General features: G+C 34.7%; 1 protein-coding gene across 5 annotated transcripts in view; it reads left to right on the top strand.

Moving 5' to 3' along the window:
* Positions 1 to 23,550, top strand: part of RIC1 (RIC1 homolog, RAB6A GEF complex partner 1) — a 48,460-nt gene that overhangs the window by 10,674 nt on the left and 14,236 nt on the right. For 3 of the 5 annotated variants that reach the window (XM_027709783.2, XM_027709780.2, XM_027709785.2), the window contains exons 2-13: positions 105 to 212; positions 4,721 to 4,797; positions 15,041 to 15,148; positions 16,312 to 16,454; positions 16,679 to 16,815; positions 17,787 to 17,878; positions 18,940 to 19,028; positions 19,922 to 20,066; positions 20,548 to 20,596; positions 21,617 to 21,769; positions 22,077 to 22,280; positions 23,347 to 23,385. In XM_027709783.2, the coding sequence (XP_027565584.1) occupies positions 105 to 212; positions 4,721 to 4,797; positions 15,041 to 15,148; positions 16,312 to 16,454; positions 16,679 to 16,815; positions 17,787 to 17,878; positions 18,940 to 19,028; positions 19,922 to 20,066; positions 20,548 to 20,596; positions 21,617 to 21,769; positions 22,077 to 22,280; positions 23,347 to 23,385 (1,344 nt within the window). The remainder of the gene's footprint in view (positions 1 to 104; positions 213 to 4,720; positions 4,798 to 15,040; positions 15,149 to 16,311; positions 16,455 to 16,678; positions 16,816 to 17,786; positions 17,879 to 18,939; positions 19,029 to 19,921; positions 20,067 to 20,547; positions 20,597 to 21,616; positions 21,770 to 22,076; positions 22,281 to 23,346; positions 23,386 to 23,550) is intronic. The other 2 variants (XM_027709781.2, XM_027709782.2) reach the window with 2 other exon arrangements.

Genomic DNA, 23,550 nt, shown 5'->3' with positions numbered 1-23,550 from the left:
AGAGTGAGATTGGGAATGACAGTGTTCTGCATGAACTCCCTTTAAAAGCCCCATTCCATTCCTTCTAGGTATGAGATGTAATTATTCATGTTTTTTTCTTCCAGCCCAGTGTATTAATTGTAAGCTATAAGGAACTTTCAAAAGCAGCTTCTCAGTTTGGATCTTATAAGCAAGCAGAATGGCGTCCTGACAGCACAATGATAGCTGTTTCAGTAAGTAGAGTTTTTACTTCTTACTGTGGTTAAACTGTTGCAAGGACAGTTTTGCATTGTCAATTTCTGTGTTTATACAAACTTGCAGATCCTATATACGTTTAATTGATATTTGTCTTGTGAAAATATGTAATATTACCAAGGATTTTTTTGATGATAGAAGCTTTCTTTTATAGTTTTCATTCATTTTTCCCCCTGAGAAGGAACTACAATTCTTTGTTTTAAAGCAATGCTCAGATATATTGGCAAGGGATGATACAGCATCTCATTAATTTAATAATCTGATGACAAATAATAAAGGGATATAAAAGATATGTGAATGAAAGAAATACATGTGGATTTAAGTGACATAAGCATATTTAGCTTGATAAATAGGGTTTAAAGGTGGGTCTCAAGAGATGAAACTGAGGCTTTATTACTGTGTCTTTTGGTGATTAAAAAAATTGCAAGGCACTGAGAACACAGAAAGATGACTGTGATAAGTGATACATGAACTCTTCTGTTAAGAATCTTAAAGATGAGATCTTGTCTCAAATGGAAATAAAGTCTTGTTTTGTAGCTGGTGTTGTGCTCACAGCAGCAAATTGGGACTATTTCAGCACTGGTATTTAAAAATTGGAGATGTGAGACATAACAAAGGTGGAGTGGACTTTATAGAACTCATAATATGGGATAATCCTCTTGGTGACTTTTGGTCAGGTCTTATGTTAGGACCAGATCTTGTATTGGGTAAGATTCTTTTTCTAGCTTTTAAAATTAAGGCCATTGCACCCAATTTTATTTTTTTTTTTTTTTTTTGAGAAGGTACAGAAGAAAAGAATAAAATGATTTAACTTCCCCATCACGAGTTGTTTATATGGAATTACCAAATGGGTAATAATTACTGTGTTTATTGGTACAGTGATTTCATCTCCTAATATAAAGCATCTTTCATGCTTAAAATGATGCCTATAATTTCAACCAATCAGATATTTTTATCTTGGTGGAAAACACCAGGTGGTTTATGAAATAGTTCATGTCTCCATCATAACTCTAAATCAACTAAACTTCCTGTGTTCCTGTGTTCTTGTGTGTAATGTAGGGCCAAGTAGTTGTCTAGAATGTTTACGTTTCCTAAGAGTATCTCATGGTATCAATGCAGTAAAGTATTTCTGTTAGTACAAGATTATATTCGCAGATAGTGACTGCTGATAGTTACCAACAAAGGCAGAAAGGAGACTTCTGTAACTTTTACTGTGAATAAAAATGAATTCCCAATTTTATATTACATATATAAATAAAGCATATAAATATTGCATATATACATACAACATATACCAAGTGAACTATCTAAATGCATTTTAATTAAACATTAATGTGGTAGTTCAGAAGAAATTGAAATTATTATACTGAATTGGCATATTGTGTGGTGGGTTTTTTTTTTTCTGAGGTGTTGGGATCCATTTGCTCAAGAGACCTTGTGGTTCAGCTGACAGTCAGATAAGCTTTAGTTTCTGCCACTTCAGTCATTGCAATTTCAAGGTTTTCTGCAGCGAAATATATATTTCTGGGAGATAATACCAGAATCTAAATGCCCATGAAGTCTCAGTTTGTAAACTAAAGCTCTACGAATTAAGATTTGAAATGGTCAGAGCTTATAAAATAATGTGTCACAAAATTTCTAATATTTTTCATGTTTGTTAGGGTTATATTTCATCTCCTGGGTGTATGTTTACAAATAATACAGTCGGGCATGTTTGTTTTGGTAGTTTTAATATTAGTTCTGTTTTGCAGTATGCTTTTAGTATGTATATGGAATTTAATTTGAAACAGTTCATGAGTCCTACTGAAAGACCAAATTTACAAATATTGCTGGTGTTGTTATAGAGAGGCAGGGCAGAAAGTCAGTTTTGGGAGCTTAATGAAGAAGACATTCCTGCATATGCACAGTACTTTTGTCGCCCAGTAAAACTGTAAACTTCTTTCCAAGAGAAGAGTTTTCTCTCTTGCTTTTGACTTGTTCTTAACTAATGAGTTCAAATGAAGGAGCAATGGCAAAGCAGGTTTTTACTGAAAAAAACAGTAACTTTGAACTGAATTACCTTCAGTTAATTACTGAAGTCCTGTGCAACAGCTAAAAATTCTAGTTTGAAAGCTGTCAGGTGATGTTTCTCACCTGTGCTCTTGAGTTTCTTAATTATAGTATGTAGTAGTTTTTGTGTAATAAAACTTTGTTTTTAAGGCGGCGAGCAAAAGGCTTAGTATGTACTTACTAGCCGAGTAGTACATTCTTGTTTTATTACTATTATTTTTTAAATGAAATGACAATGGGGAGTGTAGTGTAGATTTTATGTTCACTAGTGCAGTGATACGCCCTGTTGTTTGGTTTGTGACTGCCAGAATGTTCAGTGTCTCTATGAAAATAAATTACTTTGCAGCATATGCTTTGAGGTAATTATTATTTGTACTGAATGCAGACTGTGGAGAAACATATGAGGCTTTATAAAATACTGCAAGTAGCTTCAATGGTATGCAGTTAAACAAGCTTAAGTAATTTTCACACTGTCATCATCCTGTAGCAATTCTAATTTCTTTTACTTACTAGTATTGTCTGTTGCTAAACTCTTGGCGCATTTTCTAAGCTGGTCTTCTTTTTCCCCTTATATTTTGTAGTTTCTTCTTTCATATTGCTGCATTTGTAGTTTTTCCAGTGTTAAGGGGAAATAATCTATTTCTTTTTCTAGATTAGTACATACATCCTAGGTAGCTAATTCTAGGAATAAAACAAACTTGTGAAGTGGGTCAAGATGCTTCAACATAGGAAAGTATATGAGGCATTTTAGTCCTTCCCCTGTTACAGGCAGTTCTCTGATACAGACTGCTCTTCAGTGTGCATTCCCATAGCTAAGCTTTATTAAACGTGGTAGTGTGTAAGAAACCATGTTGTGAAATCCCTGGCAAGATACTGTGTATTTACACTTTTGACTGTCAGAGATGAGAATGATCAGGGAATGGAGGACAGCGATGGTTGTTTTAATAGGTTTCATTGCAACACAGACATTTCTAAAGCAACGGAGAAACCTTTGTGAATGAATATGATCAATTTGCCGGAAGTGTATGGTTGAATGCTTCTGCATTTCATCCAGCTCTTCATGGAATTTGAGGTTCTATTTAGAAATGAACCTGTAACAGTAGTAACTTTTTGCTTTGAATAGTGTTCAGTAAGGCCCTTTGTACCTTAATATCAGTATAAAGACACTTCACAGTATTGTTTTACTTTTCTTTCCAGGATAAGATAACTTACGGGTTAAATATTTAATGATGTAATGGAAAGAACCCGTAAAGATGTTAGAAATGAACACGTTTCTTTACCACATAATACCCAAACATGATATTACAGCGCACAGAAAAGCTTCCGTTTATTGTCAACCTGTCTCAAGCTCACCATTATGGTTCAGATTTTATTCTTCCATGAGAAGGATACTTGCTTCAAATGAGAATAATACTGTTTCTTGGACTTTGAAGCCAAAACACAGATTTCTTTTATGATAAAACAAAATGTTTGACTGGAGAAAACCGTGGCATCTATGAAATTATAAACTAAGCAAGCAAGAGTATTACTTTATTCAAAGAATAGGAAACCAACCTTGAAAAGCAACATGAAACCATTAATTTCAGTGCTTTTTGTCTCCAGTGCTTTGGATACATGCCCAGCCAATATTAAAATAATAGATGGAAACACTAGTGCATTTGCCTATTTACCTGAAAAATAAATTTATGCTGTAAACAAGTAGCACATCTTTGAATGACTAACATTATTGGTCATCTGCATCTCCTATGCTTATGCAAACACTGGATCAGCTTCTAGGTATGACTGGAACATCTGGTAACTAAATGATTTGTATTTGTTCTCTGAGTAGGATTACAGTTTGAAGTCAGTCTCCCAGAATGACAGAATATGACTGGGGATTGAATGATAGTAAAATCTTTTTCAGACATGGGAAGATTTTGAAAAAGGTGTTGTGGTAGATAAAGATAGTCTGATATGAGGATTTTTGAAAACTACCTGCATTACTGACATTGAGAGTCAGTGCCTAACTTCTTTGCACTATGTAGTGTCCATATGTTTTCAGACACTTGGAGGGTTTATTCCAGAGGCTTGCTACCTTCTACTATGTTTTCTACATTAATTCGCATAGTTGGTGAAAATTAGGTACTTGGGTTCTAAATATCTGATATAGTTGCCAAGTTTTAGGTATTTATATGGATCAGAGAAAAATTTCTGATGGACTAGTACATAAAGAGTTGTTTTTCCATTTTTCTGTCTACTGCATGATCTATTCAGTTGGCTTTAAGGATGGATTTTACCTGGAATTAATTTCAATGCATAATTTTTTAATATGTCTGAAACTTCATATGAGTGTGTATTTGTGTTCAATATATGAGACAGACGTAAAAATTGCATGAGACTGTGTGGATTTTACTCGTGCTGAAACTAGATATGTATCTTATCAGTGTTTCTCTTTCAGACTGCAAATGGATACGTCTTATTTTTTGACATCCCATCAGCAAGAGACAAGTATCTTTATGAGCCAATGTATCCCAAGTAAGTATTTTAAATTTTGCATCTTCATAGTATGAAAAAAATAGGACTAGACAAGTTCTAATCAGACTTTATTATAAAAAAATATTTTCTTACAAAGTATGCTTTAAAACTTGATGAATATATGAACCATCATTCCTGTGAGTTAGAGTCAGTGGTGAGAAGTTGTGTCTAACTGAATTGCTGTGTGCTGGTAAGATTCCTTAGGTCCACCTTAGAAGCTCTCAAAATCCTAAATAGTTAGGGTTAAAATTGTCTAATTTTATAATTTGAGGTAGTCTGTTGTATTCATGGTCTGTAACAAGCTTTAATAATTCCTCTTGAATAACTCAGTTGATTAAGTCATGTTTCTTAATAACTGGTAAGGTGCAATGTGAAAGTAAATTCCTCTCTGCCCCCCAGCTTTTAGTAACTTAGAGATTTTTCTGAAACAAAGGATTTAAATATTTTTGAAAGAATATGAATACCTTTTAGTAAGAATATACAAAAGTATTTTAGGTGCAGGGTGTTATGTTGTCAGTTTCACCTTATTTTCCTTATTGTGAATGGCAATACATTTTATATGTTTAAAATGTGACTGTATTTTGGGTGTAGTTGTGGTTGACTTAGTTGATTTTGGATTTGGCAAAATTGGAAAATACTTAGGACAAATTAAAACCTCAAGGAGTATATGTATATGTGTCTGTGTTTAGATAGGCAGAATCTGCAGTCATTGATTGGATCAAATTTGTCCATGGGAATAATAAAAGACTCCTGATTTCTCATTGGCTAGAAACTTCTTTTTTTTTAATATCCCACTACTTACCTTCATCATTATGATAGCATTAGTTAGTTTAATTTTTCTTCACATTAATAAAATGAGTTAAAATTGATTGGTGGGTGTCTCTGCGTGGGCATCTCTGAGAAGCTGGATAACCTAGGATGTCATGTAAGAGGAAGACCTTTTTTTTTTTTTTAAAGATAACTGTTAAACCATGAATGTAGCCAAGTTATATTACTTTACTTGCCTCTTTGAGAACTGAATAGCATTTTTTAAACTGACTTTTCACATCTGGCTTACTGTTATCAGAAGGAAAAAAAAAGGGCAGACAATTCATTGCTACAAACTTTTGGAATAAATAAAGGGATAGTATATCCTCAGCTTCCTTCATCATGCAAAAAACTAAACAGTAATTTATTGTAAGTTTTTCTTATTCTCTTGGGAAAGTTGTGGGTTTTTTTAATTGGCAACTGAAAACACACGGAAATATATATAAAACATGGAGTAAGAGTTAAAAAAGAAGGTTTGGGAAGTTAATTTAGAATGTCACATGTAGGAAGGCTTGAAAATATCCATTAAGCCAGTCTAACTTTTATATTAAAACATTTGTAATTGATTTGTACTGTCAGCCTAAAAGCACATGTTTTTTTTAAAAAGTCTTTGTTGTTTGTTGAATGGTCAGAGAGTTTTAAGATACATTTGTATAGCCCAAAGAGGGCTATAATGCTGATTCTGTAGGAGAGTAAGACAAGGTGTTTGTCCCTAGAGTATTTATAATAGGTTGCTTACAATCTCCTAAGACTAATGCGTGTGCTTACCTTTAAGAAGATGAATTGTCTCACTGAATTTACTGAGATTACTAGTCTGTCTATATTTAGCTTTCAGTTTTGAAAACCTACATAAAATTAGTACTGTTCTGATTATATTAGATCAAAAGAAAGACACAAGCATTTGTGGGTGAATTATGCCTGGTGGGATTAATGTCAAATTATTCTTTAAGGTATTATTATGGAATGAACTTTTTTGGTGCAGATGCAGATACAGTGCACTGCCTGTGGGCAGTTTCACTAATTTGCTTTGTAAAGCAAATACTTGGAGTGGAGGTGGGAATATCAAACAAAAAAACCTCCAATCCAAAATGAACAAACAAATGAAACTAAAAGCCAAAATTAAAACTTTAACTTTCTTCTGGCATATGTTCATTTTCCAAAGGCATTGTTTCATTGAAGTGCTTGGATTTTATTTCTGCTGAGCTAAACAATACCAGATTAATTTTATTAATTTTATTCACTCTGAAGCCATTAAAAATTGGTTAAAGCCCTTGATGTGTCTTGCTTTGTGCTTGAAGGGGGAGATCTTACTCTTTTCTCCCACTGTAACTGTGTGTTCTTGGCTCCTTCCTCTGTGTTGGCAGCAGTGATTATGCAGCTGTGCCTTAAGTAAGGTCGGGTTGCGCACCTGATGGGGAAACTAAACCTGCCTATCTCCATGCTTTACCCCTCCCCACCTCCTCCCCTGCATTCGAGTAGCTGAGTTTGCAAATTAGCATTTAATAAAAGTCTGGATTAGAAAATGGTGACCTTGAAGTAAACTGAGCAGCTGCACTGTGAAGTTCAAAAACATGGAGTCACTGTTTAGTGATACTCATTAATTCTTATAGTTCATGATAAAGCAACTGCTTGCAACATTTTTTAACTGTCATGCAGACATTAATTAGGACTTGCCCAGCTCTATCATATGTGGTTATTTACCTATGTTAGGCAAAGTGAGAGGGAGGGTGGTGATTTTTGTGGAGAGTATGAGGATGTCCTTGCATTAGTGATGTGATGAGACAGCTGCTGGAAAAAAGTCAGTAAAAACTGAGGTGAATGGTCAACATGTTCAAATGTAGGTTTCCACATTTTGTGTTTTGAGGTAAAGAATTTTTGCCTACCATTATTCACTTTGGATGCTGCCAGCACATAACGTAAAGTTAAGAGACATTATAGAATATAACCTTTTGGGGTTGTTGTTTTTTTTTTCAGTTGTTTGTTTGTTTGTGTTTGTTTTGTTGTTGATTTTTGGGGTTTTGTTTGGTTGGTTTGGTTTGTTTTTTAGTCTTGTGAGCACACTTTTGTCAGTGCTCGTAAAAGTTCAGTCTTGTCCTGCTTTTTAAAATTACGACTAATTCATAATGTTTATTAACTGTCCATGCCTACTAACTTTTTGTAAGCAGAATGAAGCCTGTTCTTTAGTAGCCTTTCTTTAAATAATAATGGCCAGTTCTGACAGAAATACAATATTTCAATGTAGTGACTGCAAAAAGAAAGGAAAACCCTCTTAATTACAACTTAAACTTGAATATGTTCATGAGGTGAGCACGCACTGGGATTACACACCAGTAGTGTCCTCAGCTGTGCCAAAATGTTGTACAAGATTTCCTGGTTTAGTCAGTATCCTGAAGATGAAATTGTAGCTAGGTTTGTTCACATATAAGGGAAAACTTTGAGAAAGGTTGTGTTTAGATTCTCTTGTCAGCTTAGCTCTCATTTAAACAAAATGTGCATATTTTACCGTAAATACAAAGCCAGAAAGGCGGGCAGTAAGGTAGGTATACGATAGATAAACAATTGCTTGACTTCAGTGGCTTTTTGCTGTCTTCCACATTGGGACACTGGTAGCTGAAAGTTACAAGTTCGTATGGTATTGGTGCTTTTTTAAATAACTGCTTTAAAAGTTTCTTGATAGTGGTTTAGTGTTGGTTTGAAGAAAAGGATCAAAAGAGTTGGAAAGCTGAAAATCAGAATCAGTCCTCATTTGTCTGTATGGGGGGGGAACATTAGTAGAGAAAACGTACGGTCCTTCCAGTTTTTAGTTGCTTTTATACAGAGTTGTTGCTATATATGGCTGTTGAGCAACATGGTCCAGAAGAGCTTGCCTGTGTTTGATTTGTTAACAGAACTGTTCTGGCATACAGCTGTTGTGTAAACTGTAATTACACCTGCAAAAATTTTCTGCCAATACAATTTGAACAAAATGCCTCAAGGTAGAAAGCAAAATAACACTGCATGGGAAGTGACAAAAACAATTCTGTTGTTTGTAACTCAGTATGCATTGTAGTATATCTAATGACAGTGTGATTTTTTTTTTTCCCAGGGCCAAGTCTCTCTTTTTTATCTCACTCTAATCAGCAGAGGTTTAGTGAAAGAGCTAAAGTGTGAGTTGAGGCTAAGCTATCATCCTGTTTGAATGCAAGAGTCTTTGCTTCCCATTATTTTTCAGTAGTGTGAAACAAAGAGATTTTGGAAAGGAAAGCTGAGTGAACTTCACCTGCACTCTGGTACTGTTTGTTTTAAACCAGACAGAATCGTAGCCTAGGAAAATTGATTTCTGATTTAAAAAAATGCGCATTTGGCATGATTTCCTCCTTTTCATATCAGCCTATTTTAATGGTCTTTGTATTCTGAAATTCAGTGCTTTAATCGAAGTGCTGAAATACAAGATTATTAACTTTAGTAGCTAGAACTCACAAAACCTTTAGTTTATTCTACCAGCAATTGAGGACATAGCTCTTACGAAGTTGATAATATATTAAATACTTAAAGAAAGTTGGGTGAGAAATTCTTTTTAAATACTATTTTATACCTTTAAACATTTAATTAGTTTAAAATATATAATATAGTAAGAGTTAAGGAATTGACCTGTTCAGCATTATGCACATTATGTGTAAAAATCCGTTATTACATTTATGTGAGAAAACAAGTGCTCATGCCATAAGTGCAACATTCTGTCATGAATTCTGAGTATCTATAAAAGAGGAAACTTTTAATTTTTTTTTACTGGAATCCATTGGTAGTTTTTTGTCAAACTGTAATATTTTAGGAATGTTATGCATTGCAGTTTTTCTCTCGAAGGAAATACTTCTGACTCTGTTGATCTTTGGCTAGGCATTGCCAGTCTGTTCTTGGAGCAAACATATTCATACTCAATGACAACCTAAAGTATCCTGCTTAATTTGTTAGACTAAAACCAGGAAAAAAAGCAGCAATTTTAAAGGGTTTTATTTTTTTAAATTGAGCTGAGTAGTCTGCAGTTTCATTCTAGCTCTTGGAAACTTTGCTCTGCTTCAGAGTAGAGTTGGAAGAGAATCAGTATTGGCCATTAGCCCACATTCTGGGATACTTTCCTGCAGTGAACACAAGTACAAAGTCCCGCTTCAATTAGTTCAGTGTGGTTTTACCACCCTTTTACTAAAGTAATTACAAGATAAAACATGAAACAAAATGTATGTATGCTAAGATTATAGCACGTTAAAATAAAATTTATCTCTCTCTGTGAGAGACTTAAGAAAACTGACAGGGCTTTGTAAGCAGTGGCAAGGTATGGTGGTAATTTTTTGAGTAGTTTCCAAAGGAATTTGTATTATTCCTTTGTTTCACAGTGAAGAGATGCATAACACCATCATAGCAGAGGCTTCTCTGTACTGAACTGATAGTTATTTCTGTGTAGAGGTTTGCCAAGGAGAGTAACTTGAGTTCTGTCACTTGAAGAGACAGCATGTGTGGCTTAATGCTGAGGATACTTTTGCCTTTAAAAAAGAGAAAACCTAAAATTAGCCTTTATATGGCTAACTAACTAAATGTGGTAGTTAGAGATTCTTTTGCGTCAGGTTTTTTCATATCCTCAAGTGGTACCTGCATTTAGGGAGTGATATGAATGTTGTGTAAATTTAGAATGAGACCTCAATGCTGTAGATTATTAAGTCTGAAATTACTTTAAAAATTGAAGCTGTTTTCTAACCAATATGGGTATGTGAAGAAGGTAGTGTTTGTATCCTGGTTTACCATGCTGTATTGTTGCTTATACACCTGGTTTCTTTTTTCATGTGCTACTCTTTCTGGCACTTTTAAAAGCTTTAAGTTTTCTGTGGCATGCTGGTTAATAGGTGCCATAAAGTATCTCATCAGTGGAAATTTTTTTCGTGATTCAATAGACTTAAGATTAGCATGTGCAAAGGTTTTGAACTTTAAACTGTGCAAGGGTAATCAGTGAGGTGTACAGTTAATTAACTTACAAAATAATTTTTGTTCAGAATTGAGCTTCTGCTAAACTTTACCAGTGTGGTTTCCCCTGTGAATTGTTTTTGGCATTGTTTGGAAAAAGTATTTTTAAAACTGGATTAGTGTAGAATTTTTATTAACTCTTATGGCACTTGATAGCCCTTGAGGTGGCTCAAGAGGTTTTAACTGTTGTCAGGAAATCTTTGCAACTGGAATAATAATTTGATAAAACATTCAGCTTTTTTACATTAATGCTTAATTAATATGCTAGTTAGTTAGTTCTTTCTCAAACCACAGAAACCTGCTACTACCTAGTTATGTTGTAAAGGCTGTACTAAGAATTACTTTTCTAAATCCTTATTCATTTTTTATAGTTGTTTTCGTAGACTCTCTTTAATTTTGTTGGTGCAGCTGTTGCCAATCTGTGTGAATATGGCTCTGGATCCAGCCAGACATATTTAGTCCTCAGGTGGTGCATTTCTGCAGTGTATGGTGAAGAGATGCAGATTTAGGGGTGAGAAGATGCTAATTGCATGAAAATCAAAGCTCACAGGGTTTTACTTATTTGAGAACCATTCCTAAACAGCATCATAGGTGGGGAATTCTTAGCGAAGAATCACATGTTTAAAGTAATAATGGAGGCTCTTTGAATGAGGTATAAAAAATTAAGTCCTCAGCTGTACAGTGTTCACTTTACTGAAGTGTTCACATGAACCATTTTAAAATGGTTAATAAACATTGTGTAACTGTGCTAATGCAACAGTAATGACCGTTGTAATTTTTTTGCTTTCTTGCTGTCAAGGAGATCAACTCTGAGTTCTTGGTGATGTAAATTCATTTAGAAACGCTGCTCTGGTTTTTTCACATAAGTATTGCTATTAATAGATGAAACATCACGATTTTTAATTTTTTTTTTGTCCCATCTCTCCCCCTCCAAGTACTACTGAAGAAACCATTTTAGCAGCAACAATTAAGAATATCATAGCCCAAAAGCAGTATAAAAATATTTTACCATTCAAAAGATATTTCCTGATGAAAAGTCTAGTCTTTACTTTTTTTTTCAGTGAAACATCTCCATTGCTTCTCACACAGCTGCAGTTTAGCTAGTGAGACTGGATGCTATTGACTTGTTTGTTATTTGTTTGTTTCTTAAGTAATACAGTGTCTGCCATTAGGCACACTTTTTTTTTTTTTAAGCACAGTATTTTTTGACTGTGAGAGCATCTCTGAACTTTTCTACGCTATTGTGCAACCATAATTGCTACCTATATTACTATGATTACCCCAGATAGTACAGTGGAAACTTAAATCCCAATTTAATGCTGTTTCTGCCTCTAGACAAGAATTCTTCAGTAATAAGCAAAAAACAGTGGACGTTGTTTTGCAATACTTAAAGCAGACTAAAAAATATTATGTGTTATATACCTCTTTTGCAATTTATAAAGATGTCTTTTAAGTACACACTTTCAGATTCTGCTGTAATTAACTTCCTAAGTATTTCTTAGTTGCTTTTGCTAGCAGTGACTAAGTTTGGTAATATTATTTGTGAGTGAGTTTTGTCCGTGAATCATGTTTTAACACTTAACTCCTGTACAAGTAATGGAGGACATTAGTGCAGTACTGTGCACCTAGAAAAATTAGGTGCCTGTTGTCCTGTTTCCTCCTCCTTGAACCTTCACCCTCCCGCAGATAACAAACTTCAGGGAAGTTCTTCCTGCCAGTTGAGGGGAGTCTAGCTGGCTATGCTTTTGCGTGGTGCTGCCTCCTTCTTGAATTTAGGATGCTTTAGGTTTGGTGTGGGGTTTTTTGTTGTCTGTTTTTAAAAAGAGACAAGCATTCCTAATCTTTCCATATTTGAGGTTTTCTCGAATAGCGGATGAGGTTGGAGATTTTTCTCAATTCTGAGTTCTGAGCGATTTTATTCACAGGCTTAGTTACACTAACAGATGCCATGCAAATAGGAGGGATTACGTTTGATTCGACGTGCAGCTAGCTAGTCACTGGAACCGCATTCGCTTCTCTCAGTTTTTGTGCAAAGTGAGTTACTTAAAGTTTGGCTACAACAGTAGCAGATGCTGATGTGGCAACCCAGACCAAACATTCTTTCCTGATTTTGTCAGCTATGCATTCTTCGTTTAAAGGTCAGAGTAATTTAACCAGTAAGGCTGACTCATGCAGATATGTGTTATATGAACACAGTGTACTTTTGGTTGCACCCCCTTTGCACCCATGCTAGGATTTTCTTTTGAATCAATGAATTAAACATAATCACAGGCCACGAATGGAAATACTGGCATTTTTGGATGTACATCAGCTCTGTGTGTGGATCGACCTCTTGCACATCGGGTAAAAGAACCCATTTTGGGATGACAATGATAGAGCCCCAGTGGAAAAGATAATACTCCACAGGTGGTAACAAGTTTGCTGAAACTAGCTCATGAAACTGAAAATATTCAAATATTCTTACAAGCTATTTTTTTATCAAAGGTGTTTAAAGAGACAAAGCTTGCCCACATGGATACTTGAAATTTCTCTTCCAGCAAAAGATGTCATTTAAGCCATGCTGTTCCCATTCTGGCTTTGTAGCTTATGTTGTGCAGAAATACTGTGTTTACACTTGGTTAAGTACTGTGGTCAGTTAAAACAGAAATGTTATGTGGTGTGTTATACCAACCTGACAGTAACGTTTATGCATTACACAGCCTTTTTCTTTCAGTTTTGGTTGTTTGCTTACAAGATTAGGCTCTACCACTGATTCTTGATAACCCAGAGTCATTTCATCTAGTTTTGGAGTATACTCTCTGGAACTATAGTTCCATGTGGGTTGAAAGGCATGTTTCCAAACACCCAGCGTTTTGTAAATTTTAAAAAAACCTTCAACAACCCCAGAATGATAGTATGAGGGGAAAAAAAAAAGGCTAGTTAATTCAAGCCTCCTGTCAGTCCATGATAGCTAGCTTACATGAAGGGCTATTCTTTGCTAAGACAGCTGCATGTTGTAATTAATTTTCTTTCAAAATGCAAACCAAACATTTTAATTCAATGCTTATACAAGTTGCCATTTTTTGATGGTAAATTAACTAATCTTAAAGTAATTTTTCTCATTTTTCCCTATAATTTTTCACAGCCACCATGTTGTTTTTTTCTGCAAAGATGGTACTACTTCCATCTGTTAACTCCAGAATGTCAGAAGTTGTCTTGCCCTTAGCTAGCATATATCTTTGTTCTTGCTACTTAATAAAAGGTGTAGTGCCATCAAAGAATAACAGATATGGATTTCATGTTTTGCTATGAAATCGTAATGGAATTGTGGAATTTGATATCAACTGAGATTAGCAAGGCAGGAAAGAGATTGAGGTATCCTTGTGGTGTCAGACTTATCTAAAACTGCCTCTGCTTTGGTTTCTGCCATGTCTTAGGCAGTTATATTGGCTACCCTGATGTAAATTAAAAGAAGTGTTTTGTCAGTTAAAATACAGGTAAAGATTGCGTAGATTTGTATATCTATTGTTTCTGACTGTTGAAGTTGTACTAAATTGTAACTTGTCTGCAATACCTGTTTAATTCAGAGTTTGCTTTGTTTGCTACCATAATGCTCATGACATGGATGAGCTGGATGACATGTTACAGTATTTGTGACTATGGGTCAGTTTTCATTAAAAAAAAAAAAAGTTAATGAAGCACTTGGGACATCTGATAACCAAGACAAACAAGGAATGCTTTAATGATGCTGTATAATGATGTATAATGGTGTTGTAAAATAATTATTAAAATGTGAAATTTAAATGAGGAAGATAAAAATGAGAAGCTTTTTACATCTAGAAGTTGATATTGTGTAATGGTCTGTTTAAAGGAAGGGAATCAGTGTGCAGTCATCTCTTTTCTTAGTAGGTCTTAGCTTTATTGTTAATGTACTGTAGGGAGATATATCCCTATGAAGTATTGCAATAAATGTCTACCTGTTGTGTTACGCATGCTGAATTAATATTATAAACATTGATCTGGCAAAAGAAGTGGAAGAAATGTGAACATTTTGCAGTCTGTAATATCTGTAATGCATCCTGGAAAAGAACAAAGTGGAGATACTTAAAAATTCAACACAATTAGTGTGAACAGTTGAATATTAATTTATTGAATCAGAAGTTCCACTGATATGTATCATTTATTTTAGGAATATTATGACAGGCTGCACAGCTCTTGTAATGTTCATTCTCTGTTCATTTTGCCTATGTACTCTTTATAGACATACAGGATGATTCGATAGACTAAATTTTTTGTGCTAAAATTATGTCACAGATATTCAGGGCTTCTTGTGGCAGGTTGCACGTGACTGGTGTATGTATATGTATATGTATATAGGAGGAAAAAAACCACAGGAATGCAAGTCAGTAACTCTTACCTCTTCTGAGGGGCAGCTCGTTTCAGCTGTATTTCTCTTCTGTTTTAGAGGAAGCCCACATCTGAAGGGAACACCACATTATAAGGAAGAACAGTGTGCTCCTTCATTAAATCTAGAAATGAAGAAAGTGCTGGACTTGCAAGCCTCTATCACAAGGTATGTTCACTAATGAGGTCTTAAGAATTTTTCTCTATATAATGGTACATTTTAAAAAGAGAAGGGAAAACTGGATGGAAAAAAAGACTTCCAGTAAGTTTTTAGATTTATTAATAGTAAGGACTAATATAAGTAGGTTACTGTTAGTGACTGGTAAGTCTGAGGAGGTAAAAAACTAAATTGCTGTTATATATATGTTAATAAAGAGCTGTTATTTTTGTTTTCCACACCTTTTCACCTGAAGCCTCTGAATTTCAAAGTTAAAATAACTTAGAGAGAGGAGTTTGGTTTCTTTTTTTCCTAGCCTGCCCTCCTTAGCAAATGTTTGTGTCTTGTTAAACTAAGACAATGTGTTAGAGATTTCATGGAGACATAGGTAGGTAAGAGCAAAACTCTACGTAGCATTTCAGCTTTTCTCCAGCTACCTGCATAGGGTCCTTTTTGTCCTGGAAAAGCCTTTTGCTTACCTCTTCTTCTTTTGTGGTGATTGCCTTCTCTGTAAATGAACTTGAACATACTAAATAAGTATGTGTGAGAAGTTGATGAGCATTGGGATGAGCTGGCAAAATAATAAAGTGCATTTTGGGGAGAGGCTCCATAACAGAAAGCGGTTGTTGGAAGACATGCAGTATATTCTGGAAGAAGCTGTCCTGGTTGTAATCTGCATGCAAGTAAACTAACAGTAGTCTTCAGAACTTTTGAGATGTTTGGGGAAGGATTTAGGATAGGTCTAATTTCTCCTCCATCAGTTTGCTTAGACTACAGATTTGAAAGCTTTTAGATTATTTGCAGCCTAGGCAGTATTGTTAATTTTCTATAGGATAGATGAATAATTGATTGTTGGCAGGAATGTCTTAAGGGTAATGAAGAGTCTTGAAATGATCTTCAGCAGCTAATATATCAGTTAAACAATTGCTCTAACAATGCAGATCTGTTCATAAACAGTGATGGCTGGAGAAAAATAGAGGTATATACCATATTTTGTCGGCTTGGTACCTTTACAGTCTGGATGACTTAGATGTTTAGTTTGTAATTTATTTGTAACTTTATATCCTAGTTGTTGGTACAAGAAGCAGTAATAATGTGTTTATTACATTAATTGATTTTTTTCTGACATTGGTTTGAGATGCAGTTTTTTGGGGATTGACAAATATTTTTGTTAGTTTGCAGTCCATGTTAGAAGACCTACTTGTTGCTACTGCTGATGGATTTCTCCATCTTGTTCACTGGGATGGTATGACCAATGGAAGGAAGGCCATCAACCTATGTACAGTTCCATTTTCTGTGGATCTACAGTCTTCTCGAGGTAGGTTTTGGGATTTTCTACTGCTTACAGTAGTTACCTCTTGGTGACACACCATCTAATATAAAAACTTAGGCAGAGATGAGAAAATTTTACTGTTTGTAACTGTGTACAAAATAGCCTGTTTAAATTAGTTTTTTTCTTTGAATTAGTAAGTAAACATCTGAAATGTCTGTTGGCTTACAATATATCTGTGTTCACATCTTAAACAACTGATATTCTCTCAGCAGGTTCATTTTTGGGCTTTGAAGATGTTTACATCAGAGATATGGAATACTGTGCCACGCTTGATGGCTTTGCTGTTGTTTTTAATGATGGCAGAGTTGGTTTCATTACACCAATGTCAAGTAGATTCACTGCTGAGGTATGTTTCCTATGGTATTTCTGCCCTGTACAGTACAGTAAGTACATTTTCTTTGGTCTCTGTATTTCAGTTAGCTTTCTACTTTAAATTCTGTTCAACTACAAAGAAACTAAAATTTAGCATGCACTTAAGAGAGAACATAAGAACAAGACTATTTCATTTGAGCTAGATTGGTCTAGGGTTAGTATCCATGGGAGAACATAATTGATAGTAAATTTAACTTTTGTTTATTTGTTCAAAATGTCATTATAGAGATGGTCTTATTGTGTCTGCAGCAGACTTCCTGTTGCTAGTTACAAGTGGGATGGTAAGAAGTGATTTCTCCTATGGCTAAATATCATAGGTAATATTTCTAGGTTTTAGCCCCGATCAAGTCTATGTCTGTCACATAATGACAAATGTACTTCAGAATTTGTTTTAAAGGAATCTTTTCCAAGTGAAATATTTTCTTACATGTAATTCAGCTTAAAAAGTAGTATGTTTTTTCATTAGATATCTTTATTTTAGTTACAGAAAACCCAAAACAATACATCTAATGTCCAGACTTCTTCACACAATTATAATATCTGTGATTTCAGCTTTTACAGATGGAAGTTTATTTCCCTGTTTTGTGTTTTCTTTTCATTCTTAGTACCATATACTGGGGTTCTTTTATGCAGTATGAGGTTGTTTTTTGGGTGGGGTTTTTTGCCTTATAGCTATTGACCTGCTTTGATTATTTAGAGCTCTGATAAACAGTTTCCTTACCTGCCATCTTTCTGTAATTTATAGTAAGAAGAATGAAACCAGATGTACATATACTGGATTTTGTTTATTTGAGCCATCTCAGTTCATCTTGACATTTGCAATAGAAATTTCATGAGATGATGGTCAACTAATAGATGTGTAATGTGGTGAACATGGGTAGAAGCTGACTGTCATTAATAAAAGCATTGTTTAACAAAAAATCCTGTGAATTCCTTTCTTTACAGCAGCTCCATGGTGTTTGGGCACAAGATGTGGTTGATGGAACTTGTGTTGCAGTGAATAACAAATACAGGCTAATGGCATTTGGATGTGCTAAGTAAGTTTTGTAAAGCTAGTTCAGTGCGGGGGAAAACTTTAATTCTGAAGCTGAAGTAGTGGTTACTTCTTACCAAGTTGTGTTGCAAGAGCTGTAAAGATGAAGCTGATCCGTCTTCCTAGAGACTGTATAATGTGCTCTGTCAAGAAGGTAGGAGAGAGGTGGAAAGAATTCGTTGCCTGCTTGAACTGCAATTGAAATTTATACTTGCTGTTCCATTCGGGGTGGGGGGGAAATAAGAGGTGGCTGGAGCAGTAGCATGGATTGAAAAGTGCTGCTGTTCCACCTAATCTCAAAGCAGGATTATAAAGTCAGTTTTAAGCAGTTAATATTGGACAAGAATCAGCACTTTGCATTGAACCGAGAAAATGCTCTGTGAAGAGATGATTTGGTCAGGCAAACTGTTGCCTATTTGAGTAGTTATGAATATATGTAAACTAAATGTTGCAAAAGTGCTTTTAGTTATGGTGTTTTGCTTACTGTTCCTTCAAGGCAGTCCCCTCTGTATAATACTGCTTTAGCAGATCTAGAGTGCAGCTTTTTATTTTCTTTGATTGTATTTTATTTGGGGTTTTTTTAGGGTATTTCAAAAGATCTAGTAGTTTATTTTTCAGTTCTTGTCTTAAGAATTAGTATTCTTAGTTGTAGTAACAATGTAGTGTGTTGGTGTTTCCTCTGAAACAGTAGTAGTTACTGTAATTTACTGATCTTGATATGCATTAGTACAACCCTGATGAACTTTAGCACTGAAGAAATACTGACTTTCCTCATGGATTGTCTTGCAGTTGGAAGCCATAAATATATGAATTTTGTGTGCATATATATTTTCAGAGAATGAAACAGTGCATTGGTTATTATAGAGGGCTGGTGTTTTGGGTCTTCTGCTGCCTTCTGGAAAGTATCTTAGAAATTCGTTTCATAAAATTATTTGAATATTACTTGATACAACATTTCTGTTCTAAATAAGTTTGGTATTTGTGAGAGAAAAAGCGGCTTTCCTTAACCTCTTGAACCTGATGAGAAATCCAAATGTAGTCTAAGGCATGTGTAATCTCTTTCAGTGGCTCTGTGCAGGTTTATACGATAGATACCACCACTGGCGCCATGCAGCTTTCTCATAAATTGGAGCTGACACCAAAACAATACCCTGGTGAGCTACTTTTATTGCTAGAATTGTCCAACTGTTTCTAGGGTATAGAATACTTTTTATTCTTGGCCATCTGTTTGTTTGTTTGCATGATCACTGCTGTGATTGTATTTACTCCTGCATGTTTGTAGTAATTTACTCTTGTGCAATTCTTCTTTTAGTTGCTTGCTTTTTAACTCAACTTTTGGATGTGTTTCATATGTGATGGTCTGGGTGGGCGATTTGTGGCTTTTTGGTTTTGTTTTGGTTTGGTTTTTTTTTTAACTAAATCTGAATCTTGAGATTACTTTCCAATTATTCACCTGAGAAAATGAGAGAATATTGTCAAAACTGATAATAAGTATAACAGAAGTGTGAATTAACTTGAACCAACTGACATATAGAGTACTACAGAAAAAAAATGGAGTAATGCAGCGGCCTTCCTTGAACTGCAGGGAGATTTTTCACGTAGTAGTGATGAAAGTGAGGAACAAAGTAGGTAAATTGTGTCCTCAACTGAAAATAGGTGTACCTATAAAGTTTCAGTTAAAAAACAAAACTGTAAATAAGAGTTTCAGAGTTAAGTGCCTCTTTTGTCCTAAAAATCATTTTATCAGAATTGTAGTTCTGTGGTTGTGTTATAGCGCAGTGTATATCTGACATGTTTTCATGTAGTCTTAGTTTCTTAAAAAACCAAGAATGCAGTGGAAAGAAACCATGAAATTTTTATTTGATAAATTTTATTTGATAAGTCTGCTACTTATTAATTTTGATATGGTAATTTTGATTTAATACATCAGTTAATTGAAAAATCAAGTATTTATTTCCATATACTTTTGTTTCTGCTCTTACCATGAAGACAGTTGAAGGACATTAGATGTTTTTCACATGATATTTTATTGTCTGGTTTTAAACAGATATTTGGAATAAAACAGGACCTGTTAAACTAATCAGATGGTCACCTGATAGCTGTGTTGTGATGGTGACCTGGGAATGTGGAGGCTTGTCCTTATGGAGTGTTTTTGGTGCTCAGCTTATCTGTACTTTAGGAGGTGATTTTGCGTGAGTATCTTTAATGAAATTGTAAATAGGAGCCTTTATTTTTCTAATTAAAAGCATTTAATTAGAAATTAATTCACTGAATTAGCTTTTTAAAATCTTTTTCCCTTGTGATCTCTTAGATATTGAAATCATTGAAAAATATTTAGGAGGGGATCATTTGAATATATCATTTATAGTGGTCTTTTTGGCTGTAAAAGCAAATTGCCCTAAAGGCAAGCTTGAGCAAGCAAATATTAAAATTCCCTCAGTGCCACTATATATTTGCTGAAAATATGCTAACATCCGGAAATCATCATTCAGACAGTTTATGCTACACATCTACAATTGCATTGCCTTTTTTGCTGTGTTGTGGATCAAACGGGCTTTACCATTTGAGATGAGGTTCGGTATAGAAGCATATAACAATAGGAAGATAAAGAGATAATTTCTTGTTTTGATAAAGTTAGTTCCAAACTCAAACTTGTTCTGTTCTGTTTTTAAGGTATCAATCTGATGGTGCCAAAAAGGACCCTCTGAAGATCAGTTCCATGGTAAATATGAATGTAAAAATACTGTAATAGGGTGGCTGTTAGTGTTTTAAATTGGTTTTGGTATAACAGATTTTCAGAAAATCAAACTGTCTTTTTTTCGCTTAATTTTCAAGAGTAAGATGCCTCTAGTATACTTCTTAACTGCAGTGTTGCATTGAAGGAAAATGCGGCAACTGATGAATTTTTCTTTTCGTGTGTAAACCTGATCATGAAGTATTCATGACATGCCTTTTCTTGCCTTTGCTTTTATTTCTAAGAATGAACACTTTTGGTTTTCCGTAATATCCTTTTTTTCCTTTTTTTTTTTTAATCTGGTGCTGTATTTTAAAGAACAGTGAGACACAGTATACAACACTAATTGTAAACTTCCTTATTTCTCTAAAATTACGGGCTGACCCTTGACAGTTAAAGTAACTTTACTCAGATTATGAATTCCAGAGAAACTTAACTGCTGGTTTTTTAATACAAAGTAGTTAACATTAAATCTGTAAAATCAATAGATATTGTTAAATATCAAACACATTCTTCAAGGCCTCATACAATCCATGATGAATTTTGTACAGCATTTCTAAAACATTTTGTTTTATTTATGTATGACCTAGTTGCTGTGAAGATTGACAATTTTAAACTCGTGTCTCAAGTGGAGGTACATATTTGCAATGGCAGTACAATGTAGCTATTAAAAAACTTCAAAGAGTGGAACTCTGATACCACATGAACAAGAGCCAGTGTAATTTTGGGGATCAGGATTGTTTGGGTATCTTTGCGTAGTCACACTTAATTTAATTAATATTTTTTGCATAATAAAGAAAATAATTCAAGTTAGATTCTTACTGTTACTTTTCAATTTTACTGCTTGATTCCTATAATGATACATTTTAGAACACCAAAATGTGTGGGTTTTTTACCAGGCTCATGTCTATCATAAGATCAGTTCCAGTAAGTTTCTGTAGTTCTTGTTTTTTGAGAATATATAGTTTTGGTTTAAGGTTTTTATTATTGTTATTCTTTTACATTCAGACCTGGGGATCAGAAGGGTATCATCTCTGGGTTATTGATGGGAATTCTTCTTCAAACATGAAACCTGAAAGAGATGCAAATAATAAAGCTCAGCAGTTTGGTATTCTGCAGTTTCAGTTCATCAAGAGTGCCCTCACTGTTAATCCTTGTATGGTAAGTTTTTTCTTGATCCTGATTTTAAAGCATATTCCAGTTTTCAGGTGACCTCTGAGTTACTCTCTTAACAGATTCTAAGTCTGTTTTGAAGCCATTAGGCTTGTTTCCCGTTTTGACGTAGAGCCTTTAAAATGCTACTGTGAAAATACTGCTATGCAATGCATCAAACCTGCTGGTACATAGTGATAAAAAAACTGAGAACTGCCTCAGTGCTCTTAATATATTGATCATGTGTTTTCCTTTGTTTTCTGTACATGGAAGTCAAGGTTGCTTTTGTTTTTTTGTTGTTTTGTTTTTAATACAGAGTAACCAGGAACAAGTCCTCCTTCAAGGAGAAGATCGCTTGTATTTGAACTGTGGAGATGCAACACAGGCTCAGAGTCCCAGAAATACTTCGGCACACTCTGAACATAACCATAGCAGGGAAAGAGGCCCGTTTTCAGATGGCAGTTTAGATTCTCAGGGTTTAAGCACTTTACTAGGACACCGGCATTGGCATGTTGTACAGGTAATTGTTGCCTATATGTGCTCTGTGCTTGCAGAAGTTTGTAGGACTGAAATTTGCAGCTGATCTCATCAACTCTCTTCTGCCATACTGTTTTCCTCTAGTATGATATCATTGCCTTTTTATTGTCTCTTGGGGTTTGCCTTGGTACAATGTTGTCTAATATAAACAAAAAGTTAAATAACTTTTAATCTGTAATTCTACTGTAATTCTGATTCTTCATGCTTGAATCGGTAGGTATTTTTCTAAATAAAGGTTTTTACAAGGTCCCCAAAACTTTGTTCTTCACGTAGTACATGAATCGATAGAAGCAAACAGCATTTGATTCTAAGCATGTAAGTCAGGTTCTAGATGCTGTTGAGTTTCCACTTTAGCTGGTCAGGTAGCTCTTCTGTCTTCTGAAACTGCTGTAGGAGGGAGAAGGCTGAGGCAAGAGAAAAGCTGACACAATTAGAATTACTGTGGGGAGCAACATACCCATGAAAACAGAAAGTGACTGGGTAATGAAAGTACCTACCTACTTTATGCCAGACCAAGGACTGGAGTTTGAACCTTGTTTTGTATCATTCCATGTGACATGAAGCATCCAGTGTCAAGATTTAATCTGACATGTTCCAGTCAAGTTCTCTAATAACAAGGCTTTTGGATATGCTGATGTGTATTTCTAACGGGATTAGAAATTTCATCTCAACACTGAAACTCACACTTGAACACTCTGTTTGTCAAAACTTTGTTGTTCCCATGAAAGGATCACTTGGAGGGAGAAGTACCTGGGAGGGGAGATGAGCAAATTATAATGATTAATCTGCGATATAGTATTAGCTGTTGTATATTGTTGATGCATTTTGATATTTCATGTGTTAAGAACAGGGTAACACTTGGGCTTCAGTAACTTTAAGCGGACTGGGAGTAATTGTATTTAAAAAAGAAAATCCAGCATTAAAAACGTTGAAGCCAGTGTTCTGGAAAAACAGGACATTGTAAAAATTACTTTAGGACATCGTAACTGCTCAGTACTTTAGTGGTACTTGGTATAGTCATGTGGTTTTGATTTTCTCTTTTTTTTTAGATTCATAGTACATATCTAGAGAGCAACTGGCCTATAAGGGTGAGTTATTTGAAGAATATATTCCTGCTTATTTAAAAATATTGGAGGTTTATAATTGTCCATTACGATTGGCTGAGCTCTGGAAAATGACATCATTGTTTTACATTACAGAAAAGACTGTGTGGGGCAGTAAATTATAAAACATGAAGATACCTTACAAATTTT

The sequence above is a fragment of the Pipra filicauda genome, unplaced genomic scaffold (genome assembly GCF_003945595.2).
Source record: "Pipra filicauda isolate LSUMZ 115617 unplaced genomic scaffold, ASM394559v2 scaffold35_size7292922_pilon, whole genome shotgun sequence".
In the NCBI taxonomy this organism is placed as follows: domain Eukaryota; kingdom Metazoa; phylum Chordata; class Aves; order Passeriformes; family Pipridae; genus Pipra; species Pipra filicauda.
The sequence above is the reverse complement of the archived record's forward strand: the minus strand, read 5'-3'. Positions and strand labels throughout refer to the sequence as shown.